Source organism: Nuphar pumila, chromosome 3 (genome assembly GCF_984573655.1).
Source record: "Nuphar pumila chromosome 3, dmNupPumi1.hap1.1, whole genome shotgun sequence".
Lineage (NCBI taxonomy): Eukaryota > Viridiplantae > Streptophyta > Magnoliopsida > Nymphaeales > Nymphaeaceae > Nuphar > Nuphar pumila.
In genome coordinates, this window is record NC_143251.1 from 60452066 (window position 1) to 60470763 (window position 18698).

Sequence of the window (18698 nt, forward strand, 5' to 3'; positions counted from 1 at the left end):
CACCTGTGGATGAATTCTCCTGCTCTTTCAGTCTCATTCTGCTTTAAGTTGTAAAGGTGATTGAGCGTAGGTGAAGCTTCAATGTTGAATAGGAAACGCTCTATGAACAAATTGACTACCTTATCGAACTCTCATAGTTCGATAGGATTGATGTGGTCAACATACCACCTGGACGCTACACCTTCCAGACTACGGAGAAAGCAAATAAACAGAGCCCTGTTGTCCTTTCTGAAATGACAACATTCTGCATAAAAGGTGGCTAAGTGAGCCTTAGGGTTGCCAGTACCGTCAAACTTGAGAAATTTGCAAGGAAGATTCTCTAGGTTATCGTCCCCATCTAGACTATCGTAAAAATCTTCGCCAGTGTAGGTCTGCTTGCCCTTACCCTTGGCTTGAATGTCCTTGATCGCTCGATTCATCTCCTTCATCTGTTTGCTCATCGGGTCCTCTGCTGGAATCCCAGACTTGGGCTTGTTGACGGATTCAGGCTCTTCTGCAGTTATCTTTACGGACTGCCTCGGAGGATTCTGTTTGTAGACAATCCGCTCTTCCGCTTCTGATTCTTCCTCGACTGACTCTGATTCCTCAGAAGTCGTGTCTGGTTGTACCTTCTTTCTAATGATTCTGACTTGCTTTTTTACAGGCTTCTTCCTCAGCTTGCTTTTAGGAACTGCCTCTTTCAGCTTGGCCTCGGCTTGCTCCGACATCATCCTCGCCATCATCTTTTAGAACATACCATACTTAGCGGGGTCAATGTCATCTCCTTTGTTCTGACCCTGTCCCCTGGCCGATTTAGAAGAGTTCATCCCTTCCACCTCACTGTCGCTGTGTTGAGGAACTGTTTCTTTTCCATCTCTTGTCTGAATCATTTTTTAATATCAGCGCTCTCTGTAGAGGAAAGTGGATGCTTTAGACTAAAGAAATTTTGGAATAAGTTTTGACAAGAGGAAGTATGTTAAAAAATGATATCCCATTACTAGGGATTGAGTCATCACAAAATCTATGACAATTGCGTTGTTTACTCTACGAGGGAGAGTAACCAAAACATGAAGAAAATGCTATTTTGAAAATGATATCTCTTGACGGAAATATATTAAAAAAAAAAACAAGAATATGAAATCAGAAAAAAATAGTAGGAAAAATGAATTTTTAAGAATAAAGATTTAAAATTTGAAGAACTTGCAGGCAGGATCAGAAGAATTTTGAAGAAATTTAGAAGAAGAAGAGAAAGAAAAATACACCTGGGTTTTAAAAACAAAGAAGAAATTTTGAAATATATACCCAGGGTTTTGGAAAATATAAGGAAGATATAAAATATCAGACAATCACAGATATACAAACAAGGATGTACAAACAGTACTCTCTAAGGCTGACTCTATATGCAATATTTGAATTGGCTGATAGGACCTTAATCCTAACTCTAAGATTTAGATCATCTGATTCCAATCAAGGTATGCCGATATACTCAAGCCAAAGCCCGAAGTACGTGGCATAAAAATATCTCTCTGGGTCTAAGGTAATGGCTTCCCAACATCCTTGAGCACCTACCGATATACCTCGGACTATGGTCCTTAGGTACGTGGTAGGGGGCGCGAACCCAAATAAATGGTCCAGTTATGAGGCTCTCTCCCGAACTATGGTTCAGTGAGACAACCCAACAACGTGAAGACCGGGACAATATAGGTAGGGATGTTTTTGAAAAACATGTTCAACATGCAGATAAAACCAGAAAAGCTCTAATGCAAGTCCTAAAGAGATAGAATTTAAATGAATAGAAGCATACACTTGCATACATTGTTTGCATTCAATCCCTAGAATTGAGGAGAGTTGTATTTCAGACCTAAGTCTAATGTGAACATGGAATAATCTCCTCAATATGGTCCTACCAAACCATACTTAGATTCTATATGCAATGATGTCAACTGAGGACAAAGTCTAGGCTCCTAAGGTTTGCATGGAAAATAAAGCTGACATAGAAGAATAAAGACTTAGAAAATATTAAAGCAAAGCAAAAGGCATAGATCCGACCGAACGAAGACGAGTCCCATCTCGGTCGTCAAAACTGTGATCATCACAAAATTTTTCCTCTCTTGTGGTTTCTCTCTCTTCCTTCTCTTTTTCCATTCTGACCTCTATTTCTTCTTTTTGAAGGGAGAAATGAAAAGATAGAAAAGAAGAGAGAATAGAAAAGAAAAGAAGAGAGAAGAGAAACTCTTTTGCGGAGTCTCACTTGACCTTGATTTGAAAATATTTAGAAAATTACTCACCTCCGTTTTGAAACTTATTGCGGAAAAAAATGGAGATACGGGATTCGCTCGTCGGTACGAGGTTTGACCGTTCCTGGCGCCTTTACCAGGGGTAATCAAACCAATGATCGAATTTATGCCTTTTTGCTTTGCCTAAATATTATCTAAGAATTTATTCTAAGTCTAAATGCATAAAGAATCATGCTTGTGCAATGCAAGGATGTATGCTCTTTTTGAAAATTGATTTTGAAATCTCCAAGTGTTTCTGAGATGAATTCGATAATGGAGTGAAGAAATGATTTGTAACTTAGATTTTTGAGATAGATCAGAGAAGTTCTAAGTCTTTTGAAATAATCAAAGTTTGGAAGAATAAATCTTTGAATTTAAAAAGAATGATTTAAAGCTGAAGTAAAAGAAAAAGGAATGAATTTTTAAAGTCAAAAATTGACTTTGAATTTTGAACCTAGTTTTAAGAGAAGGAGATGAAATTTGAAGTGATATTGAATTCTAGATTTAAAGTTTGAAATCAGGATGGATTTGAGAAATCCAAATGGTATTTAAAAATTGAAATAGATTTAGGAAGTTCAGATGAGATCTAAAAATGGAATTTGGATTTGAAATCTAGAATTGGGAATGAGATTGGATTCCGGATCCTAAATAGAATTGGATCTGAGATCTGGAATCCAAGATGGAGTTAGATTCTTAATCCCTAAATGGATTTTGGATCTCAAAAATGGATTTAGGATCTGAAATCTGAGATCCAATATAGAGTTGGACTCAGGACCCTAAGATGGATTTTGGATCTGAAGTCTGAGATCCAAAGTGGAAGTTGAATTCTGGGTCCTAAAATAAAATGTGATCTGAAGTCTGAGATCCAAAAGTGGAATTGGATCTGAAATCTGAGACCCAAAGTGGAAGTTGAATTCTAGATCCTAAATGGATTGTGGATCTGAAGCCTGATATCCAAAAGTGGAGATTATACTTGGAAATCTGGATCCAAGTTGTGATTAGGATCTATCTTTGGATTTGGATTCTGAAAGTCCAAATGGGACTTTTGAAGATGGATCTGGGTTTTGAAAACCCATATTGAATTTTAAAATTTAAGAAGGGTCAAGTTTTTGAGATTCAGAATCAATCTCAAACTTTGATTTTGAATTTGAAGATAAGAAGATAAACTTGATTTTGATTTTGAAATCAGAAGATGAATCAAAGGTTTCAAAGTTGAATTGAACTTTGAAAATGGAATTTTGAGATATCAAATTGAATTTGAATTTGAATTCGAAACTCGACAATGAATTTGGAATTTGATTTGAGAATTGAATTTTGAGTATACAAATGAATTTCAAAGTCAAATTGGACTTTGAATTTGAAACTTGAATTTGGAATTTAGAAAAATGAATCAAGAATTTCAAAGTTAAATTGAATTTTTAATTCGGATTGATGGCAATTTGTTAAACCTAGTCCTAAGCCTAGATTATGTTTGCTGAAAATTATAGAATATGGTTTGACTTGCAGACATCATATATCCCTAACCGTAGCGATTTTAAGTCTCAAATTTAAACCCTAGTATTCCCAATGTGTCCCTAGCCTACCCTCCAAAAGTTAGAATTTATCTCCATTCTAGTAGGGAGATTTGGTGTTTCCATTACAACCTGTCAGAGCCAAAACTTAGTCTTGTCTGCATAAAACCCTAAAAACACGTGTCTTGTCCAAGTATCTCTTAGAATACAAATTCTTTGACCCTGAAATTTTATCCCAAGTTAGTCCAAGGTATCCATAACCTTTTCCTAAAATTAATTTTTTTTCTATAGCATCGTTTGGGTGTAGTGAATTTTATACCAAAGCCTATCAACCAACCTATACTCTGTTATCTATTTTGACCTGTTGACCTAAACCTAGACCTAACTGAGCCTACCCGCTTTTTAAATTACCTAACTCAGGCCTAACTGTAAACCAAACATGCATCAAGGAATAAATATAAAGCAAAATTTATGAAGTGTTCCAGTAACAATCACTGTTGTATGCACGAGACAGAACCCACATACTATGCTTGATTGAAACTTGGAAGATCCCTTATAAAAAGGTGTATGGAGTATCATTCTTTCAAGTGAAGAAGTGTGAAAGTGAGCATGCATTTAGTAGATCATTAGGAAACCTTCTAGTGAAAAAAGTGCCTTCCAAGTGGATTTCAAGTGTTATTCATAAACACTTGCACAATAATCCGAATACGACTCTAAGAAAAATTATGAATAACATCAGCGGTGAGAAAGGTGTGGAGGTTACATACAAACAAGCATGGCGTGAACGAGAACGGATGGGGCAAAAGCTATATGGTTCATTCGAAGAGTTCTTCAGAATGCTTTCCGCATATTTAGATCATTTGATGAAGGCTAACACCAAAGCACTAAGGTATATTCAGACCAATTAAAAAAATTTGACTTAAGTATATGTTCTTATCATTTCGTCTATGCATTAATGGTTTTTTAACGAATTCTCCCTAGTTCTTATGGTAGATGACACATTTATAAAAGAAAAATATATGCATATATTATTGTCAACCCATAGTATTGATCCTTGTAGTGAGATGTTTCTAGCAACATTTATAATTGTAAATAAAGAGTCAAAGAATTCTTGGGTGTGGTTTTTGAGGCATCTACAGGAAGAACTCATATGCTTTGATGAGTTTAGAGAGAGATGAGTATTGACAGTTATTTCATATAGGCATGTTAGGATAAAATATGTTATCTCACACATATGACCTAGATGTTATGTTGGATATTACATGAAACACTTGACAAAGAACTTTGCTAAGAAATTTTGTTCACCCTTTAGTGCATTTTGGTGGAGCACAACTCGAGTAGCTCCGAAACAATAATGTAATTATTTTCTTATGAAAGTCCAGTAGCAAGCTAAAGTTGTATACCATTATATTGCCACCGACGTGGATATGAAACATTGGGTTAACAATCACTTTTCAGCAAGAAGATATGGATATTTAACATCTAATATAGCATAGAACTTCAATTCATAGATTCTCCCTATAAATGACAAGCCCCTAGTGCTTTTTATTGAGAAACTTTGTCTTATGCTAATGAAACTTTTTAAGAAAAGAAAAAATGCCAAGCAAAAAATATCAGGTGTTATGATGTCTGAGGTAAAAAAAACTAGAAACGTTTAAGAGAAAGACACAACTATGTGTGTAGGTAGTGCATTGCCACTGACGTCGATACAAAGCCTACGACCGATCTCACAGTTACAATATTGATCTCGAGAAGCAGTTACGCCCTTATGAAGAGTAACATGTTAGTAGAATTTCATGCGAACCTACGATCACATGCATTTTGTATGAGAGCAAGCTACTAGAGAATTACTACGATAAGCTTTTCAAAGTTGAATTGTATCGAGCAACATATAATACATTTTAACTCCTTTAGATGGTAGATGGTAGATAATTGTATCGAGCAACATAAAATGACTTGTAACCCAAGATGACCTAAGGTAAAGAGACAGAGAGCATAATACACGAATGTTGTGTTATACAAGTGCAATATATGTGGTGAGGTTGGCCACAATAGACAAAAGTACGAATAATGGTATGTTTGAGTACCTCATGTTGCAAAATGTGTATTTGTTAATACTTGTTGAATGAATTGCTTTAATGTCTTATGTCTTCTATGTATATCTTAAGTAGTTCGCGATGTATACACATAAAGAAAAACTTGAAAGTAGAAAGGGAACCAAACCCCCACCCTCACCCCTACCCCACCCCCACCCCACCCCAAGTAATCATCTAATTGCGGTAAGATGTATAATAAAACAAGTTATGTGTGTATACAACCAATGATGTTGGCATGTATGTGTTTATATTCATTTTTAATTTATCATGAAAACATGTTGGTGAGAACCAGGAAGATAGACAACAACCAAAAGAGCCAAACAATCATGATTTGTACATGAAAACTATGTTGAACTGTGACGTAACTGTTAGCTTTGCATGTTTATTTGTTTGTTTGTTACGTTTGTATATAGACTCATATGCATCTAACATGAATGTACCACATACTATGAATTTATTTAGCATCTATATATATTCATAGAAAGACTTCAACATTATTACAAACATGATATGACAAATAGAACAAAACTGCTAAAGGCCATTTACCTTACCCCTTATTTCTCGGTGAGTACATAAAGTGATAGTTCTCCTGTTTTGCTATCGACTAATAGAAACCAACTACTCATTATTAATTGTTCACATCAAATGATTGAAGCAACAATGATAAGAGATGTGACTTATTCCTTCTTGGAGAGCTGCAAATTATCGTATCCTTTCAAGAAATGTGACTAGGTATTTATTGGACAACTTTGCATGCTTACTTTTACGTTTACAACACATCAAAAATTCTATGTGCTTATGTCTTCAGCTTGATTTATGTTGCAGATTTTAATTTCTCTAAATTGAGGCAACCAATATTGTGTTCTTTGGGAAATAAATATGAATGAGAGCGAGTTCAAGTTATACAACTCCATTGGCTACACTACTCATGCAGATAAGAACATCAAACATCTAGTATAATACCATTGCTTATTCAATAATATTCGTATTTTTCTCTTGTAGCTAAGTATGTCTAATGTTGGGTTGCATGTTAGTTTTTTTTACAGAGTGGTTTGACTATGATGCTTACACTGATTGGATGACCTGTTCCATAGATGATATTCCTCAACAAGAAAATGGGTAATTACTTTGTATATGTTTATTAACTCAATTCACACATATACATGTTCTTGACTCGGTATATGATTGTTACAGGTTTGATTGCTGTATATTTGTCTGACTGTATATGCAATAAGATTCGTCCCCTTTTAAAAACGACGGATTTTCAAAAGCAATCAAATTTCAGTTTCAAAATTTTTAAAGGCTGTAACGGAGCCGCAGAAGGAAAGCTGCAATTTTTTTTTAAAAGGGGCTCAAAAACTTTAAAAAGGGGCATTTGGATGGAAAGAGGGGGAGGCCGATTGATTTTTTTCATCCTTTTTATTTTTCGCAGGTGCCCTCTTCTCTGCCATGGAGCCTTTCACCTTTGGGATTTCATCTCTTCCATCCAGATCGCAATGATCCAGCAGGAACCTTCCCATTTCCTGCAGCCCAGGAGAAGAGGATCAACCTCTTGATCATTGGCTACAAGTCGTTTGGTGCAGGGGATCTACAAGTCATTTGGTGCAAGGGATTCACCAAGCTTTTACACATTTCCTTCAGCCCAAGAGAAGAGGATCAACCTCTTGATCGTGGGATACAAGTCAAAAAAATTAATTTCACGCAAGTAATTTTTTATGTCATGTTTTGCTGTATTTTTGAAATAAGATATAGTTTGTTGTTTGCTAATAACTTTCTTCTAGATGATACATCAGACTACAAGAAGCATGTGGTCAAATTCTATAAATGCATGAGGAATCAAAAAGAAGAAGAGAAGACTGTCCAAAAGAAGGGTGGGGAAAAGAAAAAGAATAAAAAAGGACAAACAAAAAACAAAAGGTCCAAAGGCCAAGCAAAAAGAAAAAAAAGAGGAGACATCAGATGATGAGGTGTCAATTGACCTTACTCAAAAAGCTGAGCTATAAACAATTTTGGGTCATTATTGTTTGTTACTATTGTGAATTTGATAGAATTGTAAAATAAAATAATTTATTAATAAATATTTTGTCCAATTTGGGTTGGATGTCCATTAAATGTTTAACTTCAGTTTGAATTGGATGTTCTTTAAATGTTCAATATTTTGTAAATTTTGAATGTTTAACTTCAGTTAAGGTTGGATATTTCTTAAATATTCAATGATCTGTAACTTTTGGATGTTTTGTAAACTTTGGTTATTTAATTTTAGTTCAGGTTGGATGTTTTGTAAAATTTGGATATTTTATAAATTTTTGATGTTATGTAATTTTTGGATGTTCGGTAAAAAACAGAAGGTCCAAAGGCCTATAATAGTAAGGTCGTATTCTATAAACGTAGAAAATTCATATATTTTGAAGAAAATTCGCAAATACATGCTATAGTTTGCATGCGTATCATGTTAAAACTTAAACACTAACGGTGTCTGCAAATAATAGAGTATATTTGCATATACAAGATGTGAATTTTCTCAAGTTTGTAAATAATGAAGTACATTCACATAAGCATCATGAAGATCTCCCTATCCTCGCATCAGAGTGTGTGAATGTCATCAAATTCACAAATAATGAAGTACATTTGCATAAACATCATGCAATTTCTTCAAGTACACAAATAATGAAGTGCATTTGTATAAACATCATGTAGACTTCTCTATCCTCATAGCACATTGTGCAAATGTCATCAAGTTGACAAATAACAAAGTACATTTGCATAAAAATCATATGAATGTCGTTAAGTTTACAAATAATATAGTACATTCACATAAATGTTATATAGATAAGAACATCAATAATGGATCTCCCTATCCTCGCATTGTAGTGTTGGAATGTAATGTAAGTGTGGGCTGAGGTGTTCAAACAGTTTGTACACAAGAAGGGGCAAGTCTAAAATAGGTTAACTCGGGTAGACATGGCGGTTGGGTTTAGACAGGGTTTGGGAGAAAATTCAGTTATCCCAATTGGTGTAGCAGAAAAATCCCAATTTTGATGTGATGGTTTCAGACACCTTAAGGTAGATTTAGTTTAAATTTCAGGGTCAGAAGACATGGAAACACATAGTTAAGGATTTTTAAAGTTGTTGGAAATTCAAGACTGGACAGGGGCAAGCAGGTTAAGGTTTAGGTAGTTTAGTTTGTAAAGTTTGGTTCTCGGTAGTGGGACTCAATAAATCCTGAAAATTGGAGGGTCGACTAAGAACATTGTGAAGCAAGGTTGTTAAATGCGATGAGGCGAAGCGAGGCATTGAGCCTGCGCTTCGCCTCTGAGGCGTACGCCTCTCACAACTGGTATGGAAGTGAAGCGGTGGGAGGGGAGGCAGGGAGCGGCGGAGGAGCAGTTGGCCGGCATGTGGCGGTGGATCCACCGACACTTGGGGTTAGCACAGCCGGCAAATCGGGCGGAGGAGGAAGACTTGGGGATGAAGGAGGGGATTTTGGAGGTTGATGAGGGGCAATTTGCGCATCACAGCACGCCTCAGTACCTTGAGCGTGTGCCTCGCCTCTGAGGCGTACGCTTCAGGTACTGAGGCGTACGCCTCTCACAACACTGCTGTGAAGCACCTTATGTAAAACCCAAGATTTTTTTTTGGCAATTAAAATGAATAAATGATGAGCTTTGAGCGCATCTATGACATGAGTGATTTTTTTTTTGTTTTCTTGAAATTCTTGATTTTCTTGATTTTGAATTATTATGAAATTAAGTCTCAAGTTATGAATAACATTGCAAGAATAATTATAAATTTTAAAATGTGGACTAAACAAGAAAGTAAATGATTTGTATATGTGTAGATTATGGATATTGGATTTGGATCTAAATCCTAGCATTCGGGTCTAATATAGATTTGAACCTTAAATTAAGTAGTAGATTTAACTAATGGTATTTGGATCCAACCCAATTAGATTGGATATAATCCATGACATTTGAATCTAATTAGGAATGAATTGGATTTGATATAATTATGAATATTTAGACCTAATCTCATTGGATTGGACCTATAGGGTGGTACGCTCTATACAATATCATTATTGTTTCAACAAAAAATTTGGCTGATCAGTGGCTCACTTATTAAATTGGAGTTGACATTGACATTTCTTATTTCAAGGGCATCAAAATCGACTATCTACACTCCCAAATTGGTGTTGATTTGAGTGTTTTATTATCGCCTAAAATTCATGCATAATTATAGGTAAAAAATCAATAATTTTCGATATCGACTAAATTTTCTTATAGATCCGTATGCATACAATTAAATCTAAGATCACCACGACGATCTATGTTTTGAGGGCTATCAAATTGACTTTTTAAACATCAAATTATGTTAAGTCTTTGGGTCTGTAGGCCTCTCAAAAGGTTACCATGTCACTGGAACCCAAGTCAGGGTAAGAAGTTCTCACTTTTCTACTCTAGCTTAATTATTTTTGAAATTTAATGAATTAAGACCCATAATTTACTTTTTTTTTTTATTAATAAAAGAAATTAATAAATATTAACTTCTTATATTAGAGATGAGACTCTTGCCTAAGTTCGTCTATAAATAGAGGCCCTCATAAGGAGGATTAACATGGTTAGTTCTCCCTCTCTCTCTCATTATCATTAATTTTTTTTTCTTCCTTCTTCTTCTTCCATATAACTTTTTCAGCAGCCATTGAAGTTGCTTCAAGGTGATAGGATGGGAGACGAAAGTGTTGGTACATCTGAGAACATGTTTAAGGTAGGATTCATCCTACACGTAGCATAGATCGAATGCAAATGTATAAATCGTGAATCTTGTTGATTATACGGGCTGATCCATGGTGGATCAGATCTGAAATAAATTAAAAAAAGGTTTTAAAAGTGTTTTTAATTCAATACTATGCTTTAAAATGGATTTACAAAATCATTTTGGTAAATCTATGCCCGAAAAGCTAAACCTGGAAATTGGGTAACCCGAAACACATAATTTTGTATTTTTATGTAATTTTAGATGGTTAAATCTTTGTTTAAAGCATGAATGAATGTATATTTTCTTTCTTGTATGTGTTTACAATATGAATAATATTTCTGCAAATTTATTTTATGCGTTTTATGGTGTTTTCGCATGTTAGCATCTTAAACTAGTTATTCTATGAAAAAATCATGATTTATTTTGATAGTTTAGATTCCAAAGCATGTATCATGATTATATGATATCCCTTTATGATTGTATATGATGTTTAAATATTATTCATGTGTTGATGAATGATTAAAAATAAATATTTCATGTTATTTCTTGAGTTTTCTTATTTTTATCATAATTTATATTATATTTTCTATACTGTCTTAATTTTTCTTGACTGACACATTGTGGTAAAATAAATATACCACTCAAATTAGATCACCAATTGCCAAACCTTTTTATAGAGACCTTTCAGACATCTTGGAAGTGTATTAGAAAAATATTGGGCCTTATTGGTGGTACAAAAGCGAGGGTTATGACTGCTACAACCCAAGACAAAAATTTTGTTTTGTGTGTAGAGCAATTTTTGATAGTCAGTTTTGCAGAAAATCTAATAAATTAATGGTTTCGAGTTAGTAACTATTTTTTTGATATGTTATGAATATCATATGAATAGATCTGAAAAAAATAAAAAAAAATATTTCATTTTTTGTAAATCTTGAAGAATCACACAAGTCATAAAAAATTCAAGATTCTATAGAAAACTTAGATCTGGAACTATCTCAGATAGGGTCCGGTCCAAAAAATTTAGAAAATTCATATGATAATTTTTTTCTAAAAACTCAAATGATTTTGAAATCTAACAAACATACCTTTCACTAAAAAATTTGGGAGGATGAAATCCTTCTTAGATTGAGTCTGATAACTATGTTTTTGAGAAGAAAGATTCTGGCAGGTTCTATGAAGAACAAAAAAACAGTCTCGGGTTCATGAATTTCCATGAGTAAAAAATATGGATTTTCTAAGATCTATCACTTGAAATTAAAAGATAATATCCTCTGATATAACTGTAAATTTTTATAGAGTTATATCAATTTGTTTTGATAGTCTGTTAGACCCATGAATAACATACAAATTCTGATATTATACAGTTCTTGATTTTAAATAATGTCTTGAATTATGAATTTATTTTTCTAAAATCATGTGCTTGATTATGATGTAAGATGTTAATTATGTATATATTTATGTGGGTTTTTCCATGAATATGCTATATTTATGCATGTGGATTGTTTGTGTATGATGTCATATGAGATCACATGTTAAACATGAGAAGTAAGCATGATAATTAGGCCAAGTGGTATGCATAATCATGTATATGTTATTCTATGAAATTTATGGTTCATGCTAAATTGAAATGAGTCTCACGCATCATAGAGTGTGGTATGTGGCATGTGTTATGTTGTAAGTCATATGAGGCATACATACATGGGGCTCGAATGCGAGTCAGGTTCGGTGAAACCAATGGGGTGCTTGTGAGTACCTAGTTTGGCTTTGTTAAATATGCTCATATATACACACATTTTAACTAGACTCTTGGTGACTCCTTATTAGAGAGCACGTGCCTTGAGTTGGGTTCAAATGAGCTATGTTAGGACACCTCAATGACTATAGGGGGTGTTGGTTCTTGCCTTGTGAGGACATTGTTTGAGCTGCCCATAGTGAAGCTTGGGGGATTGAGCCTAGTGCAGAGTGCACCTAATGTGTAGTTGAACCTATTGTAAATAACACGTAATAGCTCATTTTTTCTAGTGGCCTACTTTGGAGAAGGTAGGAGGTACACTCACCGACTGACATATTTTGAGGACATTGACACTTCTTAGGCCCCCAATAGTCGGTGTAAGGGGTTGGGGCTGTCAATTTATCATAGGTAAACAATTAAGCTCTGCAGAGTAGGAATCGATTTTCTAGACCACTGTTAAGTTTCTCTCTCGGTTAAAGACTGCTTTAGTGGATGTTTGGCCTGACTCTTCGTATCGATGAGTTAATTAAAATACATAGCATAATAAACCTCCATCTGATTGCTGAGTCAAGATTAGGTCATGAGTGTGTACCCTTCAGAAAAGAAAAAAAAAATAATGCATTAGATTAGGTTCACTAGTGGTTAAATAACTCATTGAATATTGACATAAATTTCTATGCATGTTATGTATAACTTTTAGTTTATGCATATATTGGCATACATGAATCCTTTTGATTATTGTCTTGAATACTAATGTTATTATGAAGGTACATCACTTGATAAAACAACAACAACAACAACGCCTTCATCCCAAAACAATTGGGGTCGACGATATGAACCAAAAAAGAAAATCATTCTGGGTCTCCCACATGAATCCTTCTCCTCCAATCATTTCTATCCAATGCCATGTCCTCGGTGAGGTTCAAAGCATTCATATCCTTTCCTATCACCTCCATCCATGTGTTCCTAGGCCTACCCCGACCTCTTTTAACTAATATATTTTCCCATTTCTCCATCCTTCTAACTGGAGCATCATTAGGCCTTCGCCGAATATGTCCAAACCACCATAAACGATTCTCTCTCATCTTATTTTCAATGGGTGCAACACCTACCTTCTTTCGTATCTCCTCGTTCTGAATCTTATCTTTTATTGTATTTCCACACATCCATCTCAGCATACGCATCTCAGCTACACTCATTTTTTGAATATGATGTCTCTTGGCAGCCCAACATTCTGTACCATATAATAAAGCGGGCCTAATAGTCGTCCTATAAAACTTTCCCTTCAACCGCAATGGCATTCTACGATCGCACAACACTCCAGTTGCACTTTTCCATTTCATCCACCCAACCTTTATCCTATGATTTACATCTCCATCAATTTCTCCATACTTTTGAATGATAGATCCCAAATATTTGAAACAATCATGCACCGGTATTTCTTGCTCACCAAGCTTCACTACACTCCCGTCACTACTTCGTTGCTTACTAAACTGACATTCCATATATTCTGTCTTGCTCTTACTCAACTTAAAACCTCTTGCTTCCAATGTCTGTCTTCATAATTCTAACTTAGCATTAACCCCAACTCTAGACTCATCAATCAAAACAATATCATCAGCAAACAACATACACCATGGCACATTTTCTTGAATTGATCTCGTAAGCTCATCCATCACTATAGCAAATAGGAAAGGGCTTAAAGCAGATCCTTGATGTAACCCAACCGTTATAGGAAAATTGGTTGTCACCCCTCCACAAGTGCAGACATTGGTTACTACTCCTTCATACATATCTTTAATTATACTAATGTACTTGAGAGAAACACCTTTCTTCATCATTGTCCACCAGAGAACGTCCCTAGGTACTCTATCGTATGCCTTCTCCAAATCAATAAAAACCATATGCAAATCTTTGTTCCTCTCTCTATTTCTCTCAATAAGTTGTCTAAGAAGATGTATAGCTTTCATAGTTGATCTTCCAGGCATAAAACCAAATTGATTCTCCGATATCATGACAATCTTTCTCAACCTAGACTCAATCACCCTCTCCCAAAGTTTCATAGTATGACTCATGAGTTTTATACCATGATAGTTTGTGCAATCTTGTATATCACCCTTATTCTTATATAGAGGCACCAAAGTACTCTTCTTCCACTCATTAGGCATCTTATTTGTCCGCCAAATCTTGTTAAAAAGATTTGTCAACCATTCTAAACCTTTTTCTCCCAAGCACTTCCAAGCCTCGATAGGTATACCATCTGGGCCAACTGCCCTTCTAGATTTCATTTTCTTCAAAGCCTCTGCAATTTCTTTCTTTTGAATTTTGCGCATGAAGTCACGATTCATCTCATGAAAAGGAATGGAGAAGTCTCCAAGATCCTGAGCATGACTTTCATTAAATAGCTTATCAAAATAATCTTTCCATCTCTCCTTAATCTTCTCATCTTTGACTAAAACCCTTTGCGTTTCATCTTTGATACATCTAACCATACCCAGATCCCTCGATTTCTTATCTCTCATCTTTGCAAGCCTATAAATATCCTTCTCGCCCTCTTTGGTATCCAACTTGTCATAAACCTCCTTGTATACCTTATCTCTCGCGTTTCGAACTACTTTTTTAGCTTCCTTCTTTGCTATCATATACTTCTCCAAATTCTCATTATCACGACTCTTATTTAGATTTCTATAACACTCTTTTTTAACCTTAATAGCTAATTTGACATCCTCGTTCCACCATGATGTATCCTTACCTAACGATGCACCGCCTTTAGACTCACCCAATACCTCCTTAGCCACCTTTCTCATGCCATCCGCTATCTTATTCCACATTGATTCTGAATCCTCCTCGAGACACCAATCAACTTCCTTAACTACCTGCTCTACAAACATTCCTTGTTTAGCTTCTTTCAGTGCCCACCACTTAATTCTAGGATCTATCCTATGTCTATCCCTTTTGGAGCATTGTCTAATTCTAAGATTTAAAATTAAGACTCTATGTTGTGTAGCTACACTTTCTCCCGGTATAACCTTACAATCGATGCAACAACCCCTATCTCTCTTTCTAAGTAGAAAAAAATCTATCTGACTCGTATAAGGTACATCACTTGATGATAAGAATAAAATATTTTGTAATCCTGCATGGTTAAATTATTATTGTTGTGATATTTGGTTGTGCTGAGTTTATATGCTATGACATGCTATGATTTATTTTCATTGGGAAAGATGTATATTTTATGTACTTGTATTCTTTTTATGCCTATGTGTAGAGTGTTTTTCTACTGAGGTTGTGGCTAATGCTCCTACATTTTAATATTTCAGGTAACAAATAAGCTAGAAGGCGATGACCGGAGGCTCAGGGTGGCGTCAAAAGGGTCACATTCCTTTAGGCTTATTGGATGGACTAAATGATTTTAGTTACTTTATTATTTTTCCTTTAGTCCTGTAAACTCTGATATTTAGAAGATTAATATTTGATTGATTGTAATTTAATTGATGGTTTGATTATGTTATTCTAGTCTTTAAAGCGTGTGTTGGTAACTGTAACTTGCCCAAGACTTGAACCATTCTTAAAAAGAGTTTTCAACGTGTTAAAAAAAAATCGTGTAAAGGGATTTTAAAAAAAAAATCCCTAAAATTTTCGGTTTCAAAAATTGGAGAGTTACACCTTAGGTCAAAAAATCAGTACCATACTTCCTACATTTTGGTGTAGGAGATTTTTCAAAGTCTTATGGGTTTTACATGTATTATATGGTTTAGGTACGTAGGCTGAACTGGGTTACCATGGGTTTAACTATGTTTAGGTGATTAGGAAAAGAGATTGAGATCTACACAGTTCTTAGGGACCACATGAAGAGTTTTTTCACAAGGCTGAATTGACTAGATAAGTTTTGTTATGACAATGAAGGCTTGAGGCGGTCTGATCACAGTGGTTCCATAAACTTGGCAGAATAGAGGTCAGGCTGGACCTTGGGCAGCACTCGAAGACCCAATTCAGACTTCACACAACCTACTCGATGTTGGTTAACCAGAGATGAAAGAAGAGAAGGGGTTGCTTGAGAGAGAGAGAGAGAGATTATGATTTTCATTCATTCTCTACAAGGAAATTACAAGCCCATTTTATAGGCATAAGAGGCATTCATTAAATCGATACATAATTTTCATAAAATATTAAAATACTCACAATTTTGGTTAAACTTCCTTGGACTCCAAGTTGACTAGGGTATTTCTAGAATCTTGACCTCCAGAAATAACCCAACTTCATATTCTCTCATTCTCATTCTTAGCACCCTCTTAACCCCACCTTTAAGAGGTCTTCACGCCCCTCAAGCATGGCAAAAAATAAGGAAATACACCCCCTAGGTAGGTCCCATCAAGCTAGTTGCTTAGCTTGATGGATTTTTGTATCAGGGTCAACCCGATTCGTATTAGAATGTCCTTCAATTCATATGCTATGATATGTGAATGTCATCCAAAAGTCACCATATATATATATAACATTTAGAAAATCACCTATTGTATATTAAAATCATAAATATTTAAAAATTCACATAATCAGAAATTCACATGTTGTATATACACTAAATTCAAACATTCACACAAATTATATATATATATATATATGATATTTAAATTCAAACATTATAACTTCACACAAGTTATTTATCCATTCAAGTTTATAAAAGTATTCAATTACAAAAGTTATAGGTAATTTGAATACAAATGTATTCAAATTTAAAAATATACATTGAAGTTGTAATATTCATACAAACCAAAATTCAATTACAAAAGTATCATGACTTAATTACTATCTTTGTAATGATTTATAAAAGTAACAAAACTCAAATATAATTTTTTTTAAATGCTGCTTACTAAATTACAATAATTGACAAAACAATGTTAACTGGGCACAAAAGTCACTATCGTGGATGTTTTAGGCACATTCTTAGCTCATCGATAATCTGATCCTTTAGCAATCAAGTCATCTTGAATTTATATAATGAACTCTTTTGCTTGAAGCAAATTCTTTAACATATGGTTTTCAACTCTTGCAAGAGCCAACTCTGCATCCACTCTACTTGTAGTCCTTCTATACTTTAGACTCCTTGCCCAACTTTCTTCTCCTCAATGCCTCTTTTTGCGGAGGGACTGTCAGTAACTACATCCTTGTCCTCGTGGGTAGGTACTATGAATGGCAAGCCGATGTTCTCGCCACTTTCACGTCAGTCTTCAAGTTTGGTTTCAAATATCGTGGGGGTAATCCTTGGTTCGATTCTTTGCCTAAAAAGTGATATTTTTGCTAACTGCATGAGGGTGACATGGTAGTTGCTGAATAAGCTCAAACTATCATACCACTCAGTTGGCCAATTAGCACTCAACTTTATTCATGTTGTGCAACCAAATGTCCCTCGTTATGATGCCCATGACTTGCACAACTATAATGAAAAAGTGCAAATGCTGGGACATTTACAAAAATTATATGTGAATGTTGCCACACATTTGCAGACCTCCTTGATGAGCATTTACTTAACAACAATTTGCATGGTAGCTAGTGAATATCATACTATATATGTGAATGTACTACCTTATCTGTCGAGATCGACCAAAGTGAAAAGGTTAAGGACGTTCACAAATATTAATATACAAATGTCGCCACACATTTGTGGACATCCTTGAGGATCAATTAAAAGAGATTCACACGGTAGCTCACAAATATTATCAATATATACTATGGTATTTGCAAAGGTACCCATATTTCAGTTACAGTTGGCTTGCAAATTTATTTATGAGAACTTTGTGAGGTCCACAAAATCATTGTGCAAATATACTTTTTAGTGAGAGGTTGCGAGGTCAGGACAACATACTTATATATCGTGCAAACCTTAGGAGGTTTACTCATGTGAAGGGTAAAAAGGTTCTAAAAAAGTCAGGCATTCGAGAATTTGAACATGGGGCAAATTTCAAAAATTGTAGGACACTTTGAAAAACATGTCATTTTTCTTGTAAAATAAGATCATTTTCCAAATATAATCTGCAATACCCATCATTAACTCAAATCACAACTGAAAAAGAGTTGTTGGATTCCGGTGTAGAAAACTCTTCACAACATTGCAACAAAGATTTTCCTATTGCATATGTACCTATAAGGGGCATTTGAATCCCCATCTGCACTCGTCTGTGGGATGCACCGAATGCGGGGCCCCATGTGGCGCTCCCCATGCACATTAGCGTGCCCACGCAAATGCAGGATTCATGGACAGAGTTTTGGTGCATCCCGTTCTGTTCATGGACATGCGTGGAGGTTCTGGCATGTCCTGTCCACTCGTGTCCACGATTCAAATGCACCCATAATG

The 18698-nt window shown here is 35.1% G+C and overlaps 1 protein-coding gene across 1 annotated transcript in view; it reads left to right on the forward strand.

Annotated features, from left to right (window-relative positions):
* LOC149842982 (cytochrome c oxidase subunit 5b-2, mitochondrial-like) overlaps window positions 1-15853 on the forward strand; it is a 53430-nt gene extending 37577 nt beyond the window's left edge. Inside the window, exon 5 of the mRNA XM_090000800.1 lies at window positions 15667-15853. Within this exon, the coding sequence (XP_089856926.1) occupies window positions 15667-15756 (90 nt within the window). The 3' untranslated portion in view covers window positions 15757-15853. The remainder of the gene's footprint in view (window positions 1-15666) is intronic.
* The last annotated feature ends 2845 nt before the right edge of the window (window positions 15854-18698 follow it).